The sequence below is a fragment of the Oryctolagus cuniculus genome, chromosome 3, assembly GCF_051225735.1.
Source record: "Oryctolagus cuniculus isolate XC-2025 breed Fujian yellow rabbit chromosome 3, ASM5122573v1, whole genome shotgun sequence".
Lineage (NCBI taxonomy): Eukaryota > Metazoa > Chordata > Mammalia > Lagomorpha > Leporidae > Oryctolagus > Oryctolagus cuniculus.
In genome coordinates, this window is record NC_142869.1 from 79,615,864 (window position 1) to 79,638,698 (window position 22,835).

A 22,835-nucleotide genomic window follows, 5' to 3' on the forward strand; every position below is an offset into this window, starting at 1 on the left:
GTCAGACTAGGTCATCTCTAGGCCTGAGTAAGACCTAGAGAAAGCCTGGGGGACTGTGGACTGAATGCAGAAACTGCCAAGGTCATCCTGATGCCCAAGATGTCACTTGCTTAAATAATCCTGGGTAGTTTAAAATTCCCCATTAGGCACCTTCAGCCCCTTGTTCATTTTCTGGCAAAGGTGCCGCCATTTTGGATGCAATGTGTGGCTATCAAGTAGCTCTTTTTTCATTTCCATTACTAGTGTTGGTTTTGGTATTGTTTTAAATGAGTACCTACTGAGCAGTCACTCTCTGCCAGGCACAGGGTGTTATCACATGCTTTATCCCTTTGCTCTTTTTTTTCGAAAGATTTATTTATTTATTTGAGAGGTGGAGTTACAGACACACACTCATACACACACACACACACAGAGAGACAGAGAGACAGAGAGACAGAGACAGAGAAAGAGACAGAAAGGTTTACTCCCTAAATGGCTGAAACGGCAAAAGCTAGGCTGATCTGAAGCCGGGAGCCAAGAGCTTCTTCCTGGTCTCCCACATGGGTGCAGGGGCCCAAAAACTTGGGTCATCTTCTACTGCCTTCCCAGGCCATGGCAGAGAGCAGAATCAGAAGAGGAGCAGCCAGGACTCGAACCATCGCCCATGTGGGATGCCAGCACTGCTAAGCCACAGCTCTGGCCCTCATCTACCATTATATACCCACTTCTCAGATAGGAAAATTAGGCCTAGAGGTTAAGAAAATGACCAAGTAGGAGTCTGTATTCCAGCCTGTCTTTCTGACTTGAAAGAAAGAACTCTCAAACACTCTGCTGTGCACCTCCCTCTGTGGGAATACAGCTGCTGCCCTCAGATTCCTGCATGAGAACAATACAGAAGCACCTGTTTTCTCTGGGGTTTCATTAACTCTATCAGACATGCTGTGGACTGTGCTCTGTGGTCAGTAATTCATTAGCTTGGCTACAAATAACTACAAACCTGTTCATTCAAGTGAGGGTTATTGGTTATGTGTAAATAACAGATTCTTTTTTTTTCTGATCTGAGTTTGTCCAACAAGTGACACTTTACCCAGTTTCTAAAATCTGTCATTTGGTCCTGTCCAGCTACCTTTTAAACATTGATTAAGTGCCCACTTGTTTACATTCCCAAATGTCCATAGGAGGACTTCTGTCCTTCTAGCACTTATTACCGGGTATGATATAAAACAGGCAGATAACTGACTACAAGAGTGATAGTACAGTGGCATAAATAACAGGCTGGAGGCGTCCTGAGGTGAGGAGATGGGTTTTCCATGATCCCAGGGATCAAAGAAACATCCTGAAGAACGTGCAGATTGAGCAGACAGGGTTCCAGCAGGGCACAGTGAGGAGGGAGGGCACCGAGGTGGATAAACAGAGTGTGGGAAAGTGCAGGTTTATCCAGGAAAAGCCCAGTAGTGCCTGGTGTGGCCTCTTGGTCTCTAACCAGCATCTGCCTTCAGGGAGGATAAGCCATGAGCACCTGCTATGAAAAACGTTCCATCTGGAAGCAGCTTTAGGCCTCACTAGTAGTTTACAAACTTTCTATGGGCCCAGAAACCTCTGTTTGAGTGAGACACGATGCAGAAGTGCAGTATCAGAAAACAGATGGAAACATCAGTGCCCAGATCTGGCAAGCCTGGTTCTTGTCCCCTCGCCTTCCACCATGGGTCCTGGGAGATTAGACAAAACCTGCAAGGGGCCAGAACACAGCCAAAACACCACTGGGCGACACAGAGAACTGAGGCTCAGAGAGCTGAAGTCATTTGCTCAAGGGCAGATGGCAAGTTAGTGGGGAAGCTGGGAACAGAACAGAGGCCTGCACCTGCCAGACCAGAATACTGGAATACTGGAGTCAAAACATGTTGATCACTTCCTCTGGGCTGAGACTGTTTGGTGTTCTGCTCCAACTCTCATTTATTCCCACAAGCACCCTGTGGTGTCATTTTCACAGCCATTTTATAGTCAGAGAGACAAAGTCTTTCCCACTTAGAAATCATTTTCCAAGGCACAGTTATGTAGTGCTGAGTTCAGAAAGCTTGAAGAATACTAAGGGATTCTTCTTGCCCTATGTCAATTAATCATTAAGTCTTTTCTCCATGTAGTTCTTTTTCTTAGATTTTATTTTTATTTATTTGAAATTCAGAGTTACAGAGAGAGGAGAGGCAGAGATGATTCACTCCCCAATTGACCGCAACAGCTGGAGCTGTGCTGATCTGAAGCCAGGAGCCAGGAGCTCCAGGTCTCCCATGCAGGTGTTGGGGCCCACGGACTTGGGCCATCTTCTGCTGCTTTCCCAGGCCACAGCAGAGAGCTGGATTGGAAGTGGAGCAGCCGGATCTCAAACCAGAGCCAATATGGGATGCTGGCATTGCAGGCAGTGGCTTTATTTGCTATGCCACAATACTAGCCCCCAAAACTTTAGATTGTTTCTGGGGAAAGTGTTCTCATATACAATGCTGTACCATTTTCTGGCTCCATCAAAAGACCCAGGAGGACCAAGTCAACCCAGGCAGGCTATATTTGTCAGTAAACAGCCTGGCCCCCCGACAGTGCTCCTCACAACTCACTAGTTCCTGGAGTGGGGCCTTTGCCAGGTTAAGCACCTCTCTTCCTTCTGCGCATGTTCCTCCCACTGATTTTCCCATTAGGCCATATCCCTTTACCACACAGATTCCAGCCCCTAGATAGTACAGGGGGATAAAGCAGGTATGTGGTTTTGCTAGGCTTTAGCAGTAGTGAGTAGGGACAGGGTAGAAGCATTGCTTGTTTGATGGTGCGTGGGAGAGATGGGCATCTGGAACACACTTCTAACAACCAAGCCTGCTAGGAACCAGGGCAAGCATCCCTGTCACCCTCACTGATGTTATGCTAACATTATTTAGAGTTATTAAATTGATAATTTGCACTGACTCCTCACAATGCGAATATGAGAGCTCAAAGTGTTTAGAGAAAATAGCATATAATGTAAAATTGTAACTCTCCTGCTTTATTTAGAACAGTGGTTGTGTTGATTACTGCAATAAGAGAAGTTCTACAGGGTAGGGACCAATCTTAGAATAGGGTTTCCAGTGCCGAGCAGGATGTCCGTCATGGAGCAAGTGTCCAGCCAATATTTGTAAAATAAATTAATAGATGTGTGGTTGGATGAATGGATGGCTGGGTGATTTTTGTGTAGAAAGAAAGTTCACACAGCACCAAGGAGAGGCTTCAAAATGACCTGGCATAGCAGCATAGCAATTGTTTTCTACCTCATCTCAGCTATTTATAATTGTGTGTCCTGAAGCTAGAGGTTTGGAGAAGAACGGTTCTACTGAGGTGACCCCACCCAACATCTGCTGAAAGACTCGGGGCCCATCACACCCAGGTCATGATATGTTCCAACCTGGATCTTTCTGCTCCTGAGAGACTCAGTAGATAAATCTTACTCTATTTTGTCTGGACAGATGATAGCCCTTGGTCAAAAAACAAACAACGCCCCCACCGCCCCCCCCCCCAAAAAAAAACCAAAAAACCAGGGGCACCAGGGCCTGAAACTGTCACACAAGAGAGGAGTTAACTGAACTGAGAATCCCTAGAAATTCAGGCCCCTGCACCCGAATTGGTGCTATTGGTGCAGCATCCTCAGATCTATTCCATCTCACCCCGCCCATTCCTCTTCTCAGCGATCTGTCGGCAGACCAGGGAGGGTTGGCATCCCTGTCAGAGCAGAGGGTGGCACAGAGCCCACGGCCAGCACTGGCTGTACGCCCGCTTCCTTGGGTGATTCACTGAATTAATCACTCCACAGTCTGCAGTTGCTCTGAGTAGCATTTTTCCCTCCAATATTCTCAGTTAGTAATATATACCTTACTTTAAATATCGTTAATGCACCAAAGAAACATTTACACAAATTAGAGCCATTAATACCACCCAAAAAAATTTTTATTTAATGCCTACTGTTTGCAAGGCAAGGTGCTAGGATAGGCAGTCATTTTATAGGGGAATTTATCTCTTTTACTGTATTCAGATATGATTTGTTTTATAAAAGTTGGTTTACATTCAACTCACCAGGAATAAATAGATTTAATTGAGTGAGGAATTTTATGCTTCAAAACAAGAAAGTGAAGCTAGCTAGCAATGTTTCCCAAAGGGATGGGTGGAGATTCTAGGATAGGAGCAAGTATGAGCAGGAAATCTGAAGCCAACTTTTGATTTGAATCCTAACCCAAATACTTCCCAGGTGGGTGATCTTGGACGAGTTACTTAACCTGTCTGCAATTCTATTTTCTCTTCTGCAAAACATGAACTCCGCAGTCCATACCTCATAGGGTGGTCATGAGCTTTATGCCAAGCCCTTGGAACAGTTTGGATACATAGCATAATCCACATGGGTGTAAACTCTCACCATGTCCAGAAATTACCTCATTGTTTTCTTATTAAAATGGCCTGTTTCCCCCTTGGAGCTAGAAAAGCCTGTTGAATCCCTGCATCTAGCCTAGGAGAAGCAGTCCAGTCTCATGAAAGGCCCAGCTGCAGGTGCAGTGTCTCTTCTACCTTCCCCCAACCATTCTGTCATGAAAGTCTAGCCTCTGTTTTGCAGAACAAAATCAGCATGTAGTGTGAAAAGCATTGTTGATAATCCTGCTTCTTGGATTCTTTTTGTCTTCAGAAAGGACTTAAGTCTTTCAGTAAAAAGTACTACTGAACCATTGGTTTATATCTTTTTCATGAATCTTTAACATTTCAGTGTGGTATGGCCTTGGCTCAGGGCTGTGATTGAAGAGAAGAATGTTTATGAGAAAATCCAAAAAGTACTGCTGGCTGCACTAGTGAGCAGCTTCTGCTGAACACTCACAGAGTGCAGAGTACACGCTGGGTCTCAGGAAGTGACAGAGGTAGTGGAGGATCCAGGTTCATTACCCTTTGATCTAGGATGCACGTGAGTTTCCTGGCCAGCTCCCAAAATTTCATTACTCAATGTCTTCAAATGGGGAAAGTTGCTTTTTTTAAGATTAATTTATTTTATTTGAAATTCCGAGTTACACAGAGAGAGAAGGAGAGGCAGAGAGCGAGAGCGAGCGAGAGAGAGAAAGAGAGAGAGAGAGGTCTTCTATCTGCTGGTTCACTCCCTAGATGGCCGCAATGGCCAGAGTTACGCTGATCCGAAGTCAGGAGCCAGGAGTCTCCTTCAGGTTTCCCACACAGGTGCAGGGGCCCAAGGACCTGGGCCATCATCCACTGCCCTCCCAGGCCATAGCAGAGAGGTGGATCAAACGTGGAGCAGCCAGGACACAAACCAGCACCTATATGGGATGCCGGCACTGCAGGCAGCAGCCCTACCTGCTATGCATCAGTGCTGGTGCCGAAAAGTTGCTTTTATAGTGCTTATTTCTGAACTGGCAGTATAGTTTATGGCTTTTAGTAAATAAAGCTATTTCATATTAATCATGGAAAGATTACTGCCTCAGCTGTCTCCTCCCCACGGGAACGCAGTTTCTGGGGCCTATCTTCCTACTGTATACCCAAGGAACCCCCAGAAACTGTACCTGTAATGGGAAAGAGCTATATAAATTTTGTCAGATTTTCTAAGGAATGTTTTGATGCTAAAAAGCAAAAACAACTGACATAGAACAGAAAGCTGCTACAGAACAAGGCCCATGGGCCAATTCTAACGTATCACCTGTTATTTTAACTTTTTCTTTTTTTTAAAAAAAGATTTTATTTATTGATTTGAGAGGTAGAGTTACAGACAGTAAGAGGGAGAGACAGAGATAAAGGTCTTCTGTCCACTGGTTCACTCCCCAAATGGCCACAACAACCAGAGCTGGGCCAATCCGAAGCCAAGAGCCAGAAACTTCTGGGTCTTCCATGCGGGTGCAGGCACCAAAGTACTTGGGCCATCCTCCACCGCTTTCCCAGGCCATAGCAGAGAACTGGATCAGAAGAGGAGCAGGCAGGACTTGAACCAGTGCCCACATGGGATGTGGTCACCTCAGGCAGAGGATTAACCTACTGTACCACAGTACCGGCCCCTTCAACTTTTTCTTTACTTATTTGGATGGCTCATAGATTGAGATAGAGACAAAGACAGGCAGATATCTTCTGTCTGCTTATTTACTCCCCAAATGCTCACAACAGCCAGAGGTAGGCCAGGCTGAAGTCAAGAGCCCAGAAGTCAATCTGGGTCTCCCATGGTGGAGAGAGGGCAGGAACCCAACTACTTGAGCAGTCATCTGCTGCCTCCCAAGGTGCGCATTATCGGGAAACTGGAATCTGGAATGGGAACAGGACTCAAACCCAGGAACTCTGATGTGGGACATTGCTTCCCAACTAGCATCTTAATTACTGTACCTAATGCCTGTCCTGTCACCATTTTTGTGTGGTCCACAGTAAGAATGATTTCCACATTTTTAAATGGTTGGGATGATAAGTCAAAAGAACACATTTCATGAAATGTAAATTATATGAAATTCAAATTTCAGCTTTTCATTGGAGAATAGCTCCATTCACTTGTTTAGTATCTCTGATTGCCTCTGTACTACAAAGACAGAGTTGAGTAGTAGAGTAAGAATATGTGAACCACAAAAATTAAAATACTTATTGTCTTGGCTTTTCTGGGAAAGTTTGCCAACCTCTGTTTTAGAAAATTAATTTCAAAACCTTTATCCTCTATCTTGTTTTTCATTTCTCCATCTTCTTTCAAAGGACTTATTACCTGTTCTAGGTCAGATTTATGTGCCTTTCCATCTGCTTACTTAACTCTGCATTGGGCAAATGCAGAAAAGTTCAAGTAGTTGAGGCACCCTTGCCTATAAGCACGTGAAGAGGCATTTGCACTTCAGACCTGTGGCCTGGAAGTCTGTGGTAATTGCCGTAAGACTGGTGTAGGGTAGAAGGACTGGATTTCCAAGAAAATAGCATGGGCAATGGACATTGAAGCTAAGACCTAAAACAGCTAGCACATGGCAGTCACTTTGCGCTGAAGAACAAAGGTGGCAGCAGAGAAAGCTGTTGGGGTGATCATGAGACTACCACCTGCCAAGACTAGAGAATGACATTGATCCTTAATAACCAAGAAAAAAAAAAGATGTAAGTGGAAAAGAGTCCTCATCTGGAAATGTGGTGCTTTGCTCTGGGCCTTAGCACCTAAACCTGCACAGAGGCCCTGTGTCACCTTGTGCATAAACACTTTAAGTGCCCTCAGCCATAAAAGTGAAGCCGTGAGGGGATTGAAGGGCTTTATCCCAAGTATTCGGTATTGAAGTACTTCATCCCAAATACTCAGTAAGCATTTGTTGTGCAAGAGCGTAAGATAGGACTTGATCTGTGAATTCTAAGGACAGAGTTCTTCGGGCTACATGAGTCAGGAGAGGAGCATTTCCTTTTCCTCAATGCTGCATTCCACAGATTTGATGAGAGTCTGTTTTATGTCAGGCATTTTGCTAGACCTGGCAGATACCCTGTGACCAAGACAGTTGTGGACTTTGCCTTGAAGACCTTCCAGTCACACAAAGAGAGCAAAGCAAGACGAGAAGGGGATGGGCACACCGGGTGAAGGAAAGAGCCTGAAAGCGCTTCAGAGCATTTGGTAGCTGGGAGACAACCATAGAACACGGCAGGGAGGGAGAGGATGAAAAGACTCTCAAAATCCTCCTGACAACAAGGAGAAGGCTTTGATCAGACATTGGATTAGAGGGATTTAGGAATAGTGATCCAGAATCACACTGAGGAATGAGAGGAAAGCAAAATAAAATAAATAAAAAATGGCATGAAAATAAACTATCCAGACCAAATATGTTAGGGAAGCTAACAGAAAGTAGATTACAAATTCCATGCATTTCTCTATAAATCAGAAGGTGGTTCCAAAAATTCTTAAAGGTATGTGTTTGGGAGGATGCACTGCTAGAGAAATTGCTATTTACATAAATTTGTGCTGAAATACCACCAGGTTTCTTAATTTCTTCACATGGTTCATGTTTTGACTCTTGAGAAATGTTTTTATAGAATGTAATCTTTGATTTTCAAAGTGCGGAGGTGTGAGTCAATCTTTCCCCATTTAAAAATAAAATTGCAAAAAGGGTCATCTGTAATCTCACCCACGTAGGAAGAATTTTCTGGAGAAGCGTGTCAAATTACTAGAACATACTCAAATCTTGGCTGGTGCCACTGGCCTCACAGTATTGTTCCCGCAAGACAGCAGAAAGGAGATGGGAAAATATCACTCTTGACTTCCTGGAACCATCAAAGGTCAAGTTGAGGACTTGACAAGTCTTGAGTACATAGCCTGAGTCACATACATTAGACCAATGAAGGATGCTGCTGTGGCTTTTCCTTTTGGCTTTAATTTCCATTCAGTAAATTGCACTTTATGCTTGAGAAAGTGGTATTAAATGGTTTCATTAACCATTAAAATTCTGCTTCCCATTGAGATTGATTTCTTTACACAGGATAAAATGTCTATTAGTATCCAAGTCTGGATATATTAATATTTTCTCTCTCTCTTTCGCTCTCTCTTGCCCTCTCCTTTGTTCCTCCTTCTCTCACTCTCACCTTTCCTTCCTTCCAGGGATCACTACTTGTGTGACGTGACATGGGTAACGCATGAAAGGATTTCTTTGCAATGGCTCAGAAGGATTCAGAACTATTCAGTCATGGATATTTGCGATTATGATAGGTCCAGTGGAAGGTGGAATTGCTTGGTGGTAAGACTGAATCAGGATGTTCTGTTTCTAAATCAACATGGGATCAGAGGGCTCAATGAAATCAAGGAGGTTAAAGGTTAAGAGGCAGGAAATAAGGTTTGAATTTCTCTTTGTGACCCTGAGGCAGTGTGGGTAAGTCTTGACTTAACTGTTAGCTAACCAGATATCCTGTGGTGTTTCCAGTTCACCCTACTCACTGTACTCTTTTAATCATGGCTACTATCAGTTGGGAAGGGGGTGGGGAGGGAGTGACTGGAAACCCAGAAAATAGAATCTGATGTCATTGTTCACAATATCCAAGAGGGCCAGGGGCTGCAAGCTGAGTTGAGTATGTTTTAATAGAAAAAATCCAGGGAAGGAGAAATGACTGGCTGACTGTATGTGAAATGAAACAAACATCAGGAAGCCACAAGTCCATGGCAACACTGTGACTATCGTTAAGCAGGAAACAGCTTTAGAAAACTGAAAAGATAACCCCAAGACTGAGGGGAGGGGGTGGGCCACACTGAGGCAGAGTCAGTGTTAATCCAGCCTTGAAGGAGGTTTCAGGCCAGAAGGCTGCAAAGTCCAGTCAGTCTGATAGATCAAAATTAAATGCCTGTTGGGAATCAGCAGCCTCAGGAGGGGCAAAGTCTGAAAGAGGTTTGCAGGCATCTGTGTCCTTCTCTGACTGTGGAATCTGGGCTGACAGACGACTCCTGCTCTGTCTAGACTGGACACAGAGCAGCTTCTTTCCTCAGAGAGCTTGAGCACTCCATATCTTGATTTGTATATTCATTTATTTATGCAACAAACATTGACCGTCGATTACATTCCAAGCTCTGTTAAGAGATGAAAATTAAAAAAAAAAAAAAGATTGAGATAGCGTGCCTATTCCCCAAGTGTTTCTGTTATAATAGAGAGTACCATTAGACAAATAAATGATCATGGGTACTATTTATTGAACACCTACTGCATACCATGTGGAGATGGAGGCTCTGCAAGTTTAAGGAGTTTAAGGAGTCTGTGTCCTATGGGACACAGCTAGAATTCAAAATCTACAAAAACTGAGCTCTTTGCTTCCTGTCAATTGAATCATCATAATATTGGAGTATTATGCCATAAAAAGGTTTAAGCAAAGTACACAGAGATTGTAGGACCAAAGAAGGCAATCAGCTCTACTGGAGGCAGATGAAATGGAGCAAGAAAATGACAGGAGAGATACAGAGAAGTCTGGCATGAATTGCGTAAGTGGGCAGATAAGGGCAAAAACCTACATAAGCATAGGGTGATACAAAGACATCAGTGCAAATAGCATGGAGCATGCAGTAACTGGAAGTCTGTATACCTCAGGGCTGGAGGAGAGGCACCATACTGAGAACTAAGGCTGGAGACACAGGCTGAGGCCTGGGTGCCATTCTGAGGAGTTTGGACTTAACCTTGTAAGAAATGGGAAGATGCTTGAAATTTTACAATAAAAGGATATCATAACAAAATAGAACTGTCTGTCAGCAAATGAGGTCAGCAAGGAGCTGAGCAGGGTGATGAATTGATGGGAACAAGAGTGACAGGAGATCCAGTAATGACCAAGATAAAGTGCTGAGAATGTGGACAAACATACCATCATCAGTGGAGAAGGACAGACAAGTCAAAGAACTGGGCAACAGGGGCTAGAGGGAGGTGACTGTGAGAAGATGAGGAATGTAGAATGATTCCCAGGTCTCTGGTGTAGAGGAATAAGTGCCATTATCAAGGAGGGGAATGCAAGGTTAGGAGCCAGTGGTGGGAGTGGAGGAGAGAAGATGAAATTATTCTCAGTTCTGTGCATGTTGAATTTAAAACCACTGGAGTTTCCAGGGCAGAGCTCTAGGCAAGAGAGGTAAATGATCCTATATAATTACATGAAAAATACTAGCATAATTAAAAGCATATGAATGAAGAGAGTTTTTAAGCTATTTTGTGCAGTTTTATTTGTAATACCAGTAAAGTACAGCTTTCATCATTTTCCCTTTGAAACAGTCATTGTGTTTTTCACTTCCTAGGCACGGCAACACATCGAAATGAGTACTACTGGCTGGGTTGGAAGAGTAAGTGTTATGAATTATGGGATTTTGCATACTATGGGTCAGCTACTTGGAGCTATTTCATAGCTGAGTGTTCCACACTGGGGTCCTATGTTATTTGTTATTAATAGCAGTATTCGTTGACCTATTTCTCAAAATATTTAAAATGTTCCCTTTAGATATCTAGTTATGTAGACCCCATAAGCATACTCAGTTGGAAAGAGTAAGGGGACAAGTGAAACACAAGAGCAGAGCAGACAAAACAAAACACATGCTCTAACCAAATTGTAGCTCCCAGTAAGTTAAAAAGCAACCGTTGCTGAAAGGCAGCCAAGATGCCGAATGTGCTCTTTGACCTCATGTTTGAAGTTGTATGCTTTAGAGGCAGAAAACACGGTTTCCATCCACAGTCTTCACAAATACAGAAGGAGATGTAACAACAACCAGCAAAACTCAGCAGCAACTGCATGATGCCGGCTATACACATTTCTGTAGAGGAATTTATGCTCTTGTGGGTTCACGCTTTCTAAGGCACCCAGATGCAGAGCTCTCCCCAAGAAAGCATGGAGCCCCTCAGAGACATCTCCTGCTTCTCAGTCTCACTGAGTTATGTCTTCTTTGTGCAAAATTACCAACCGTGTTGCTTCAAGACCAAGGAATGAAATTCCAGCCATCAAGACACATTGAATGAAAGATGAAGAATGAATCTCATCTAATCTTCCTGACTACCTCTATCAAACCCCATTTACGAGGGAAGCAAAGTGACACAAGAACTGTAAAGAGCTCACATCTCTTGGGTCCTGGAGGTGAAGCTCCCAGTCCAGGAAGACAGCCCCCTCCTGCTAGGTCTGGAACTCTCGTAGCACTCACACGTCCTTTTTCTTCAGGCATTGATTGGGCAGAGGGGAGAGGTTTGCCAACATGAAAAGTGGTTTCCTCCATGGCAAGAGACACGCTACACTTCCTCACGACTCTTTGAAAAAAATATGTTTTTTCCTCTCTGTATTTAACCAGACAGATGCCACTTTTCACACATTTCTACTAGGCACAACTCCATCCAGGGGAAACAGGGAAATGTATTAAAAAGATAAGGCTGTGAACACAGGTCTAGAGAGGGGAATGTGTTTCAGAGCTCTGTAATGAGAACACCAAGTGTACTGCACGCCTCAGCTTGCTCCATAAATGAATTCGCTTTGAATCACTAAATAGAAGAGGGAAGCATTTTTCTTCCTTCCCAAAATGGGAGCTGATAAGAGAGGAAACATCGAGGGTGAAGTGAACCAACAATTTTAAAAGACCATCTTATACCTGCTCCCAAATGTAGCTAGGAAATTGAAATCATAACACGACACACTCCTTTCAGGCTGGGATAGACAATCTCCTACTTAAAATACAATATGTTCTCAGTACTATCTTTTTATTAAACTGCTTAAAAATGGGCAATTTTGTTCTGTATTTCTATAAACTATTTTTTGTAAATTATTGATCATATTTAACAAAATGAGAAGGCTTATAATAAAAATAACTACATGAATGTTTTCATACAAAATATAGGACAGACATTCCTTATGGTGTCTAGTCTAGAAATGGTTAAAGACTGTCTGACTTTCAAAAAGAAATATGTGTAAAAACAGGAAAGAAAAATTTCCCCAAATTACAAACTACCTCCAACCTGAAACAGTCAAAAATAATGTGTCTGTTTCAAGAAATCACATTTGTGACATGGAGGAAAATGTATTTCTTCAAGGAAAGACAAATGGTATTTCCACATACTATAGCCAGAAGTCATAAGTATTCTCCATAGACACCATATGCCCCAAATAACAGTAGCCACTTCTATTGATCAGGTTTCATATGCAAGCCTCTTTGGTGTGGTCCTTTCACTCCTTCCTCACAAAAACATCACCCATGAGTATGGTCTTCTGGTCTTCATTTTATTAATCAATTATTTATTTATCTGAAAGGCAGAGTTACAGAGAGAGAGGAGAGGCAGAGAATTCTTCTGTCCTTTGGTTCACTCCCCAAATGACCACTGGGGTCAGGATTGGGCCAGGCAGAAGCCAGGAGCCACGCGCTTCATCCCAGACTTCGTGTGCACTTGGGCCATTTTTCACTGCTTTCCAAGGTGCATCAACAAAGGAACAGCAGGGACTTGAACAGGTACCCATTTGGGATGCTGGGATAACAGGTGGCAGCATAACTCACTATGCCACGACACTGGCCCCTTGGTCCTCAGTTTAGGGAGGAATTTTCTTCCTGAGACTCTAGTTTCACTTGACAAGTAAATGAAGCCAGGGGGTTGAACACTGAGATTGGGAGGACTCTCAAAAACTAAAGTTGGCATTGAGATGACATAACTATGATACAATAGGCTTTGTTGCTGTTATTCTCTGTTGTTTTCTAGTTTAGACCTGCAGAACCTCATTTTACCTCAGATGGTAACAGCTTCTACAAGATCATGAGCAATGAAGAGGGCTACAAGCATATTTGTTATTCCCTAATAGACAATCAAGTGAGTGTTCTTACATAATTTATTTCAGGTTGACCTCCTTTTTTAGGAAATTAACATGGGATGGAAATCATTTGGCAAAGTTGATCACTGTATACAAATAATCGGGCTAATTCAAGTTCCTTAATGGTATTTGAGGTGCAGTGGAGTGAAGTGGGGAGACTCAACAAGCCCCAAGGCCGCTTAAATTTCTGATATAATTTATTCCTCCACGTAACTTGGACTGGAGAAAGTCTAAAAATTTATTTTTCAAATCCTATCAGAGTTGTACATTTATTACAAGAGGAGCTTGGGAAGTTATTGGAATAGAAGCTCTCACCAGCGATTATCTGTGAGTATTTTAATAATTGGTAGGATATAAATGTACTCATCGTAATCACGCCCTCTTTGCCCAGAAGTAGGGGAAAATTTCTTGCAAATAAAGAGTAGTCTATTTGGAATGTATTCAATACTTTTTTCCTTTTCAACATACGGAAGCCTTAATGATTTTCACATATGCTTAGCAGATTTGATACCATGCCACGAAGCAGCTCTACCTCTAGCTTTTACCTGCTTTATATTACAAGAGCTGTAGCCTCTTTTACATGAACACTGTGGAATTCTGAACTAGCATTCTGGGGGGCGTTTTGTTAAATTTCAGCTGGTGCTGAATTTTTGGAAGGCTTGGAAAGGCAATTTTAGCTGTCCATGTGTCATGTCTCATCTTACCTGGAAATTGGAAAGCTTTACAGAGGCTGTCCAGTCCCATAAATGAGTTGCTGGAAAAAAGCTTTGTTATTTTTATTAGGATCTTGGGCATTTCTGTGGTCCTTTCTTGGTCTCTTCACGGAGGAATTCTTCCACTGCAGAAAGACCCTATTTTGAAGTGGCTCTGCTACCCTCAGGAAGATGGGGCCCTTATCAGCATCTAGCTTGTGTTTTAAAACAGAAAATATAGGAGACATGACAGATAACTGGGGTCTCAGTTTTAGGCCAGTTGTCTACTCTTATTTTTCCTACAGAAGACTTCTTTTGAGTTTTTGCTTGTTACATTAATTAAGGAAGAAATGCCTAGTTTCATGTATTTCAGACTGTTGAGGAAAAGACTCTCCTATGAAGAGAAAATGGAGGAAAGTGGTTTTTGGTGGGTGGCAGGGCAGAGAAGCATCAGTGGGCGAAGGGCAAGTGCAAGCACACCTGCACCTGCACGTGCATCAGCGCTTGGCATTTGAGTTTGGGAGAATGGTTCTGATGTTTTCAACAAACATAATTAATACATATTTCTTTTTTTTTTTCTCCAGCTACTACATTAGTAATGAATATAAAGGAATGCCAGGAGGAAGAAACCTTTATAAGTAAGAGTTCTGTCAGGTTGCTGCTTTGATTTTTTTTTTTAGCAGATAAACAATTTCCAGACTCTCTTCATTCTTTCTTTTGCTTCTAACTAACAATTAAAGTGAAACTGTCACTGTGCACTTTTATTTCTTTGTAAATCAGTCTGCATGTCACAAAGAGAATGACTTTATTAGGTGTTTTGCAATATTTCTAAACAATGGTAGGTTTGGGGTTATTATTAATTCATGTATTTATTTCAGTTTTTTTTTTTTTTTTGAAGTTTTGAGGATTGCTTTGGCATGCCGGTACCTTTGAAAATAGCATATGGAATTATTCAATTCTGTCCTCTCATTTTTCCTTCCAGCCAGCACTTAATACCCCCTGTATTAAATTCTTTTGATTTTACAGAATCCAACTTACCGACCACACAAAAGTGACATGCCTGAGTTGTGAGCTGAAACCAGAAAGGTGTCAGTACTACTCTGTGTCATTTGGTAAAGGGGCAAAGTATTATCAGCTCCGGTGTTCTGGTGAGTCTGAGCTGCCTGGAGGGCCAGTCTCCCCTGTCCTCATGTGTCCCCCTTTGTGTTCTTTACCTCCCTCAGCTGCCATGCTTGATCTTTCCACTTACCAGCTCAGGTGCCCTCCTTTGTCCCCACAACCTTCTCACCATTGCCCTTGTCCAGTCTTCTCAAGTTCAAGGATTCCCCTCCTGCGTGCAGTTTGGGAAACAGTCTGCTCTGTTCTGTTCTCTCCATTTGATCTTAAGGATTTTTTGAAATCACCTCGGTTTACTTCTCTCCATTCGCATTTAAGTTCCTTCCTAACTAAGGGACTTGCATGGCTTGCTTGGCTGGCTTTAGGTTGAGCACTCACACACACACATACATGCACACACACTCTTATGTGTAACAGCACTTGTGTGTAACAGAAGCTCTTCATCCTTATATACACACGTATCGTGGTTTTTCTTTAAGATGATTACTTTATGCAGTTGCCCTTTAAATGAGAAACTTTATGTGGATGGTGCTCACTGCTCCGTATTCTGTTGCTATTGCTATTATTTATTAGAAATGAAGAAACCTGGGCAAGGAGGGGCAGAGAGACTTAAACAGGTCATACAGTTAGAGGCACAACAGGCTGTAAACACAGGCCTCTACCTCCCAAGTCATTTCTTTGAAACACTGAACTAGCTTACCTTTCCACATGAGAGGAAGAAGCTGAATATTCTGAAAAGAATGATCAGTGGCAGAAAAGCAGTCTCCAAACCAATTTTGCGGATCTTTCCTCACTAATATTTTTTTGTGTGTTTCTTTGTGGTTCTTCACTATGGCTGTTTTTATTCACCATTCCTTGGGCATGAGCTTTATGGTAAGCACTATACTAAAAGCTTTATAGTCATGGTCTTGCTTCATCCCTAGGAAAACTCCATGAGATAGGTATTGTTATCCTTATTTTGCGTGTGAGGAAACAAACATAGATATGTTGTCCTGTCACACAGCAAGTCAGCCGGGATTCAAACCCAGGTCTGCATAGTACCTTCACTGCTGTTTCAATCACATATAAAATTAATATTATCATCCAAATGCATCAAGATTATATAGCTCACAAAGTAGCTTTTCTATACATTACCTTCCTACTCTGCACCACCACAGTTGGGATAAATAGTGAAGATATGGGCTTGTGAGAAAAACACTTTCGCATGCCAGAAAGGAATTGCTTATCCAAGTCAGGCACTGCAGATGTGCGCCTGGCTCCAGCACTCTGCGGGGCTGAGACCACAGAGGGGAGACCTGCCCCTCCCGAGGTGAGGCCGGCTCCAGGGTTCTGCCCCCAGGGCTGGGAGGAGGGCAGGGCCTGAAAGACGGTATGGGCACCTCTGGATCTGGAATTGAGAATGGAAGGGGCAGTAGCTCTCATTGCAGCCCACTGGTGAGGAAATTGGTTCCAGAGATGATAACATGTCCAAGACACCCAACAGGACAGAAATTAACCTCCCACTTCATTCTCCTGAGCCCCATATCTTTCTAGCAATGATTCTTATGCTCAAATTGCAGTAATTTTAAAGGGAAAAACAGGTGACTAAGTTTTATTAAGCTCTTTATTGACTATAATATTTATTTTGTGCTCTATCAAAGCAAATTGGTGACAAATAATCTTTGAAAAGTCACATATGCTATCTTTTTTTATACTCATTGAAAACATAGCTTTCTCTAATTCTGTTAACAGGCCCCGGTCTGCCTCTCTATACTCTGCACAGCAGTGTGAATGATCAAGGTATTTTCTCATATTTCACCCTCTGTTTGCTTTTTAATGAACTGCATGTGAATAGGACCAACATGTCCTTAGCATTGTGTGATTTTCTTTGACTTTTAGAGTCTTAAAAATGACTTGAACACAGGTGTATAATCTGGGTACATACAGTCTGATCAGTGAATCATTATTTGATTTTTATTGTTTAAATAAACCAAATTCTTCACATCATAACAAAGTACTCCCGTTTGTGTATTTGTTAAGAACTGAGAGTCCTAGAAGACAATTCAGCGTTGGATGAGATGCTGCAGGATGTCCAGATGCCCTCAAAAACACTGGATTTCATTATTTTGAATGAAACAAGTAAGTTAAATTCCTGCTGGATCAGTACTTTTCAAGGAAGCATGAATAAAATATAATGATGCAATAATCTTGCCTGAAAATATACATTTTATATTACACATAAATCTAATTTAGGTTATTTTCCTATGAATTATTATGTTGTAAGAACTTGTAGTTTCACATTCTTTTGTCTTAAAATGCAAAGTCATTCTATGAAAAAAATTATTCTGTCAAGAGGAAAAGTATTTGGAGAAAATACAGTATTACTAGTTCAGTCTCTGTTAGTAATTCTATTCTACTAGTAAAATTAATTGTACATTTACCATAACAATATCCTAAACTAGTTCACCTTAAACTCAGAAAGTGAAAATATCTGTGACAATTGTATAAAAAATTAGAATTGGCTAAAAAATATTGAAACTTCAGTCTTGGAGGAGAAAAATGTTGACTTTTTCCTAAGCTTCCTCCCCTCCCACAGTGGGCTTCACCTCTGACCTGAAAGCCTGATCATGGATTATATTCAGAGATCACTAAGAATAATGAGTTTCTTTGTATAGAAAATCTCCACTAAGAAGTGGAGGATCCATCAGAAATTTGAGATTTGTTTTAAATGTAGAGTAATAGTAAATATTGAACTCATCCATTTGTAAATTAGTATTGGAAAGTACGGGGCATGTCTGAAGAACAACTTCAGGCATTGCTACTAGACTGAATGTGCATGTCAGTTACCCGGAACCTGAATGCTAACATGCACCCTGAAGTCAGCCAGTGTCCAGAATTTTAGTCGGTATCTTTAATAAGCTTCTAGGTGATGCCAGTGCGTGTTGTTGGCTCTTGAGCCACACGTGGAGGCAAGAGCCTAGGAGTTTCCTGGAGCTAATATGGACAGCCTGTGCAAAAGACATCAGATCCTGTGATGCAACCTTCTATTTCAGTTGGAAAACAGTGGGAAGACTGAAGGTCAGGGAAGCCATATAATTAGATGAAGGGACTCCCAGTTATAGGAGAGTCCCACTGGGAAGTGGTTATGACCATTCCACCTGCAGAAAAGAAGGGCCTGGAGGGGGAAGAGGGAGATAAGGAATGGGGAGGGTGGAACTATGGGAGCAGAAAGAGCCTCCCAAAGATTGTACATCTTTAAAAACATGGAACTAAAACACCTTCTAACCAACTATTACTGATGCAAACAAAGCAGAGAGCAAAAGGTGAGTTAGGCATATTCATTAAAAATATCACAATCATCTGATAGTTTCAAGTTCTATTGAAATTATAATAGAGATTAAATTTTGTTCTTGCAAGTATGTTTAATCAGAAGACATAAAATCATCAGCAAATACAAATAGAAAAGAAATCCATCTACATAAAATTATACTTTTTATCTTCCTTTTTGCATCAACTAATTGTAATAGACAAACAAAAAAAATTGTTACAAACACCTCTAGAAAAACAAATATATTTTTGATAGAAATTTCAGTAGAAATAATCATTGAAATATGGGAAAAGTCTTATTTTTAAAGCTCTGTTAAGGATGAGTCTAACTCATCCTTAATTTGAGAATAAAGGAAATTTATTTATTATTTAGGGAAAAATTTTATTAAACTAATGTAAAAGCAAGTACAGAGAATTAAATAGATCTGTGAAGACCATACAGAAGGTACACAACACTTTGCTCCATTTAAACCCAATTTCATTCTGTGAAACACAACTGAAAATGGGAATTCAGTTTTGCGGTCTGGGATGGCAAAAAGAATTACAAAAATGTTATTAAATCAGAATTTTAAAATAGAGTTGAGGCCAACTAAAATTCTAAACAGCTTCAAGAAAATTCAAGAAGAGGAAAACATTTTGGAGGAAAATTTAGAACATAAGCCATAAACAAACTAGATAAGTAGATCAGATGCCAAAGAACAGACTCATAAAAACAAAACATTAGAAATTCTAAGATGCACTTTTATTTTTTAAGGCACCAATGTGTTTAATGGATACATCAGAAACAACTTTATTGTTTTAATATTAACTAGTATTTTAACCAGAAAGAGAATGTTGTTGTACCTTAACGTGTAAATCCAAGCAGTTCATTTTTTTCTGTTCTAATTTAACAAATTGTTAAATTCCATATATAACTTATCACCAAGAGATAAGGAATGAAATCTTGTGCTAATGATTGTTTTTAAGAATGTAATCTTGTGCTAATGTTGTTTTTAAGTCACTAATGAATCTTTTTGTTTGTTTAGAATTTTGGTATCAGATGGTCTTGCCTCCCCATTTTGATAAATCCAAGAAATATCCTCTACTATTAGAAGTGTAAGTATTCAAGAGCAGAGAGCAATTTAGAAGTTAAGCATCATAGATACATGTTAGTCCAGTACAGCCTACTAAAAGTAGGGTCAACTACATCCTTTTTGTCCTTTTGATTTCTGACCCCTGTTTCCTCCTTCTGTTTTGCAATCACAGATCCCAACCTGTGTTTTCTATCATCTTCATAATAAAATAGGTACCCGTCTTCTGTCATATGGCTTGTGAGTTTTCTTTAGTTTCTTTCCAAGAACTTCAAGGGAATTCCAGAAGATGCTAGCATGCCCACTTTCATCCTTACCTTGTAGACATTTTAGCAAGAGATGAGGATGAGGACTGTTCATTCAGACTTGCCCAAGCAGCTCCCATAAGTTATCTTCATGTCATTAAGACCTCAAGTTTCTCTTCTAGCTCCTGAAATACCACTGCCTAGTATTTTTTGTTCCCCTTTTTGATGAAGAGAAATGAAGCAGGAGAGTATTCATTGCAATCCAAACTTCTTGAGGACCACAGAAAGTTTCAAAATCACAAGTCTTTGAACAGCAAATGTGAATTTGTATGGATTCTAAATATGACACCTTTGTAAAATGTTCTTTATGAATTATTAGGAATACACTTCACTTAAATCCTTCCAAACTTGCCCTTGTCTTATCTATCATGCCACAATGACACACTTTTCCTGTGCTGGCTTGCATTATTTCCCTTATTGAAAATAAAACAAACCAACAAATGTGCTAGGTGTTGTTGGCTTTCCACACTTTGCCTTATTTTACATAAAAGACAAACCAGTGAGGTGAATCCTTTGGCCCATTATATGGAAGAGGGACTGAAGCTCAGGGGCACAAAAAAAGGTGGGAGGCACAGATATTAGTATCAGGAGCAGCTTTATTCTGTTATATTCATGGTTCCATGAAAACTAAATGTGAAAGCACAGAGGGAAAGACAAGAATTTTAAACTTCTAGATGTGCTATTTCATTTTTCATACAACCTAATTTTTATTTCATGAAGTTCAACTCATTAGTAACACTAAATTGTTTGGGCATTAACTCCAATACAAAAATAGGATTCTTTAGGCAAAAGAGCGATTTTTAAAAAATCTCCTTTAACTCCTCAGTAAGTAATGATTAAGCCTTTCACTAAAAAAATTATAAAAAAGAGGTAAATTTAGTGCCTATTTCTGTTCAGTTACTTTCTTCCTTTTCCTTTCCTGAGAGGAATAGCTCTTTGTTTTCCGACTTAAAAAATAATAATCTTGTTTAATCTTGAGCATTAGGTAACTTGATTCATACCAGATATTAAGGCAATTTATCACTCTACCAAATTTAATGTCGTGAATAGACCAAGGCATTTCATTTCATATGTTGTTGAAAATGCTTGCTTTCCCAAGACATTCTCCTTTTTAAAGCTTGAATGTTGCAGTTTTTAATTGTCAATGAAAAAATGTAATATTTTGTTTAAAACTAAAATCCTTTCACTGTGATCTGAAAGAAGAGATAGGAAACATTAGCAAAGACAAGCAGGATTTTTCCTGTGTGAGGAGGAGTGAGCAGACCAGTGGGAGAAATCAGAAAGATCTGTGTCCAGGAATCCTGAGAAAGGTGCAACAATTGCATATTTAAATGAGTTGCAGTGATCTATAGGGAGTTTCTCTTGACAAACAGAAGTGAGAGAGCTTGATGCAAACTGCACAAACAGCTATATGTGGGGTAGAGCATAGCCTGTGAAGACTGCAGGAACAAGAGAGTTAATCTTGTTTACAAATAGAATATTGAACAATATATCTATTTTTCAATACAACATAGTTCTTTATCCATTAAAGTTTTAAGTAATAGTGTCCATGCAGACTTTGGTCCCTTTCACAGTGACTCCCGCACTCATAGTGGGAGCCACTCTAAGCTGGGTCCTCCAGGCAGTGTGAAAGATGATGCAGCAGTCAGAGTCCTTAAGGAATTAAAGTTGTAGTCTAGGAGTTTCTGGGAGCTGAGACGGAAAGATATATTCAAAGCTGCATTGATAGTTATCATTTTTTCCTTACTATTACTGCAGTATCTCAATTAGAGAAATTTTCTCTTTGACTTTTGAAGTTATACAATACTTAAAAAGTGTTGGCTTATGAAATCTGTTTGACAGCAATCTTCAAAGATATGACTGATAGGCATCTGCGAAGGAAACACACAGCCACCTTTAGAGAACCTGTTCTGGACACCCCAGTGGCTGACATGCTTTCAGGTTCCTGAAGGGAAAAGATGCACATTTCTTGTTAACAGGAAAAAGAAATGCAAGTACTCCTCATTTGATTCAGGAAAACGTTGAGGGCTAACAATTTGGATTTTCACAGATATGCAGGTCCCTGTAGTCAAAGAGCAGATGCTATCTTCAGACTCAACTGGGCAACTTACCTTGCAAGCACAGAAAACATCATAGTAGCCAGCTTTGACGGCAGAGGAAGCGGTTACCAAGGAGATAAGATCATGCATGCAATCAACAGAAGACTGGGAACACTTGAAGTTGAAGATCAAATTGAAGCAGCCAGGTGAGTGATTAGGATATGAATTCAAAGGTTTTCTAATATTTCACCCCTCAGTTTATATTTTAAGGTTGTAAAAGTGTAAAGAATTTAAAATTTCCTGCAATGAACTTGTAATCTTTCATCTTTGGGTAGGTTGTAAATGAAGATATTGTGTTTAGATAAAAATGTATGTAACTATAGATTTATACAAAGTTTGAAAAAAAAGCATTTCCTAAACTTTTCTCTGTATGTCACTCTAGAAAGGGAGTTGACATATGTGCTAACACCTTATAAGAACAGAGACTCAAAATTCATCAAACACAAAACTGCAGAGTAAATGTTCCCCAAGTAAACATCTGACTAAATAAGCAAGCCCATCTTTTACAGTTAAGGATCAGTAGAGGAGCCCAGTGTACATTTATACCATAAGGCGTGCCAAGTATGAAACTCTAGAGGTAGCTCCTAGAGTCTGGATGAAGCTGACTTCTATTTTAGGGCAACCATAGAGTACAACCATGATGGGTCACAATTAGAAGAGCCTCACTTAGTATTAATCACATTTCATTCTTATACAATCCACTTATGGGACTATAAATAGAAATGATCCGGCATAAGAGAGATTCTAATCATGAGTGATAGTTATCTTGTAATAGGCATGATGTGGAAGTTAGTGTTTTACCTGCAGGCATTGTTGTTAAAACTACGCAGCAGCCCTGGGAGGAAATTCTTACTCCTTATTATTTTACAGAAACTGAGACTCTTAGGTGAGATAATTTGCTGAGGTGAGTTGGGATTTGAATCCAGCATTCCAACTTTTACATTCACTTACTTGCAACTGGTAAATGGGAAATGTAATTTTTGAGTTTCCAAC

At 40.7% G+C, this 22,835-nt stretch overlaps 1 protein-coding gene across 2 annotated transcripts in view; it reads left to right on the forward strand.

The window, feature by feature from the left end:
* Positions 1–22,835, forward strand: part of DPP4 (dipeptidyl peptidase 4) — an 88,254-nt gene that overhangs the window by 47,005 nt on the left and 18,414 nt on the right. For both annotated transcript variants that reach the window (XM_008258668.5, XM_017342895.4), the window contains 10 exons: positions 8,564–8,699; positions 10,721–10,765; positions 13,146–13,253; positions 13,514–13,581; positions 14,531–14,584; positions 14,973–15,094; positions 16,794–16,841; positions 17,082–17,180; positions 19,394–19,463; positions 21,794–21,988. In XM_008258668.5, coding sequence (XP_008256890.1) covers positions 8,564–8,699; positions 10,721–10,765; positions 13,146–13,253; positions 13,514–13,581; positions 14,531–14,584; positions 14,973–15,094; positions 16,794–16,841; positions 17,082–17,180; positions 19,394–19,463; positions 21,794–21,988 — 945 coding nt within the window. The remainder of the gene's footprint in view (positions 1–8,563; positions 8,700–10,720; positions 10,766–13,145; positions 13,254–13,513; positions 13,582–14,530; positions 14,585–14,972; positions 15,095–16,793; positions 16,842–17,081; positions 17,181–19,393; positions 19,464–21,793; positions 21,989–22,835) is intronic.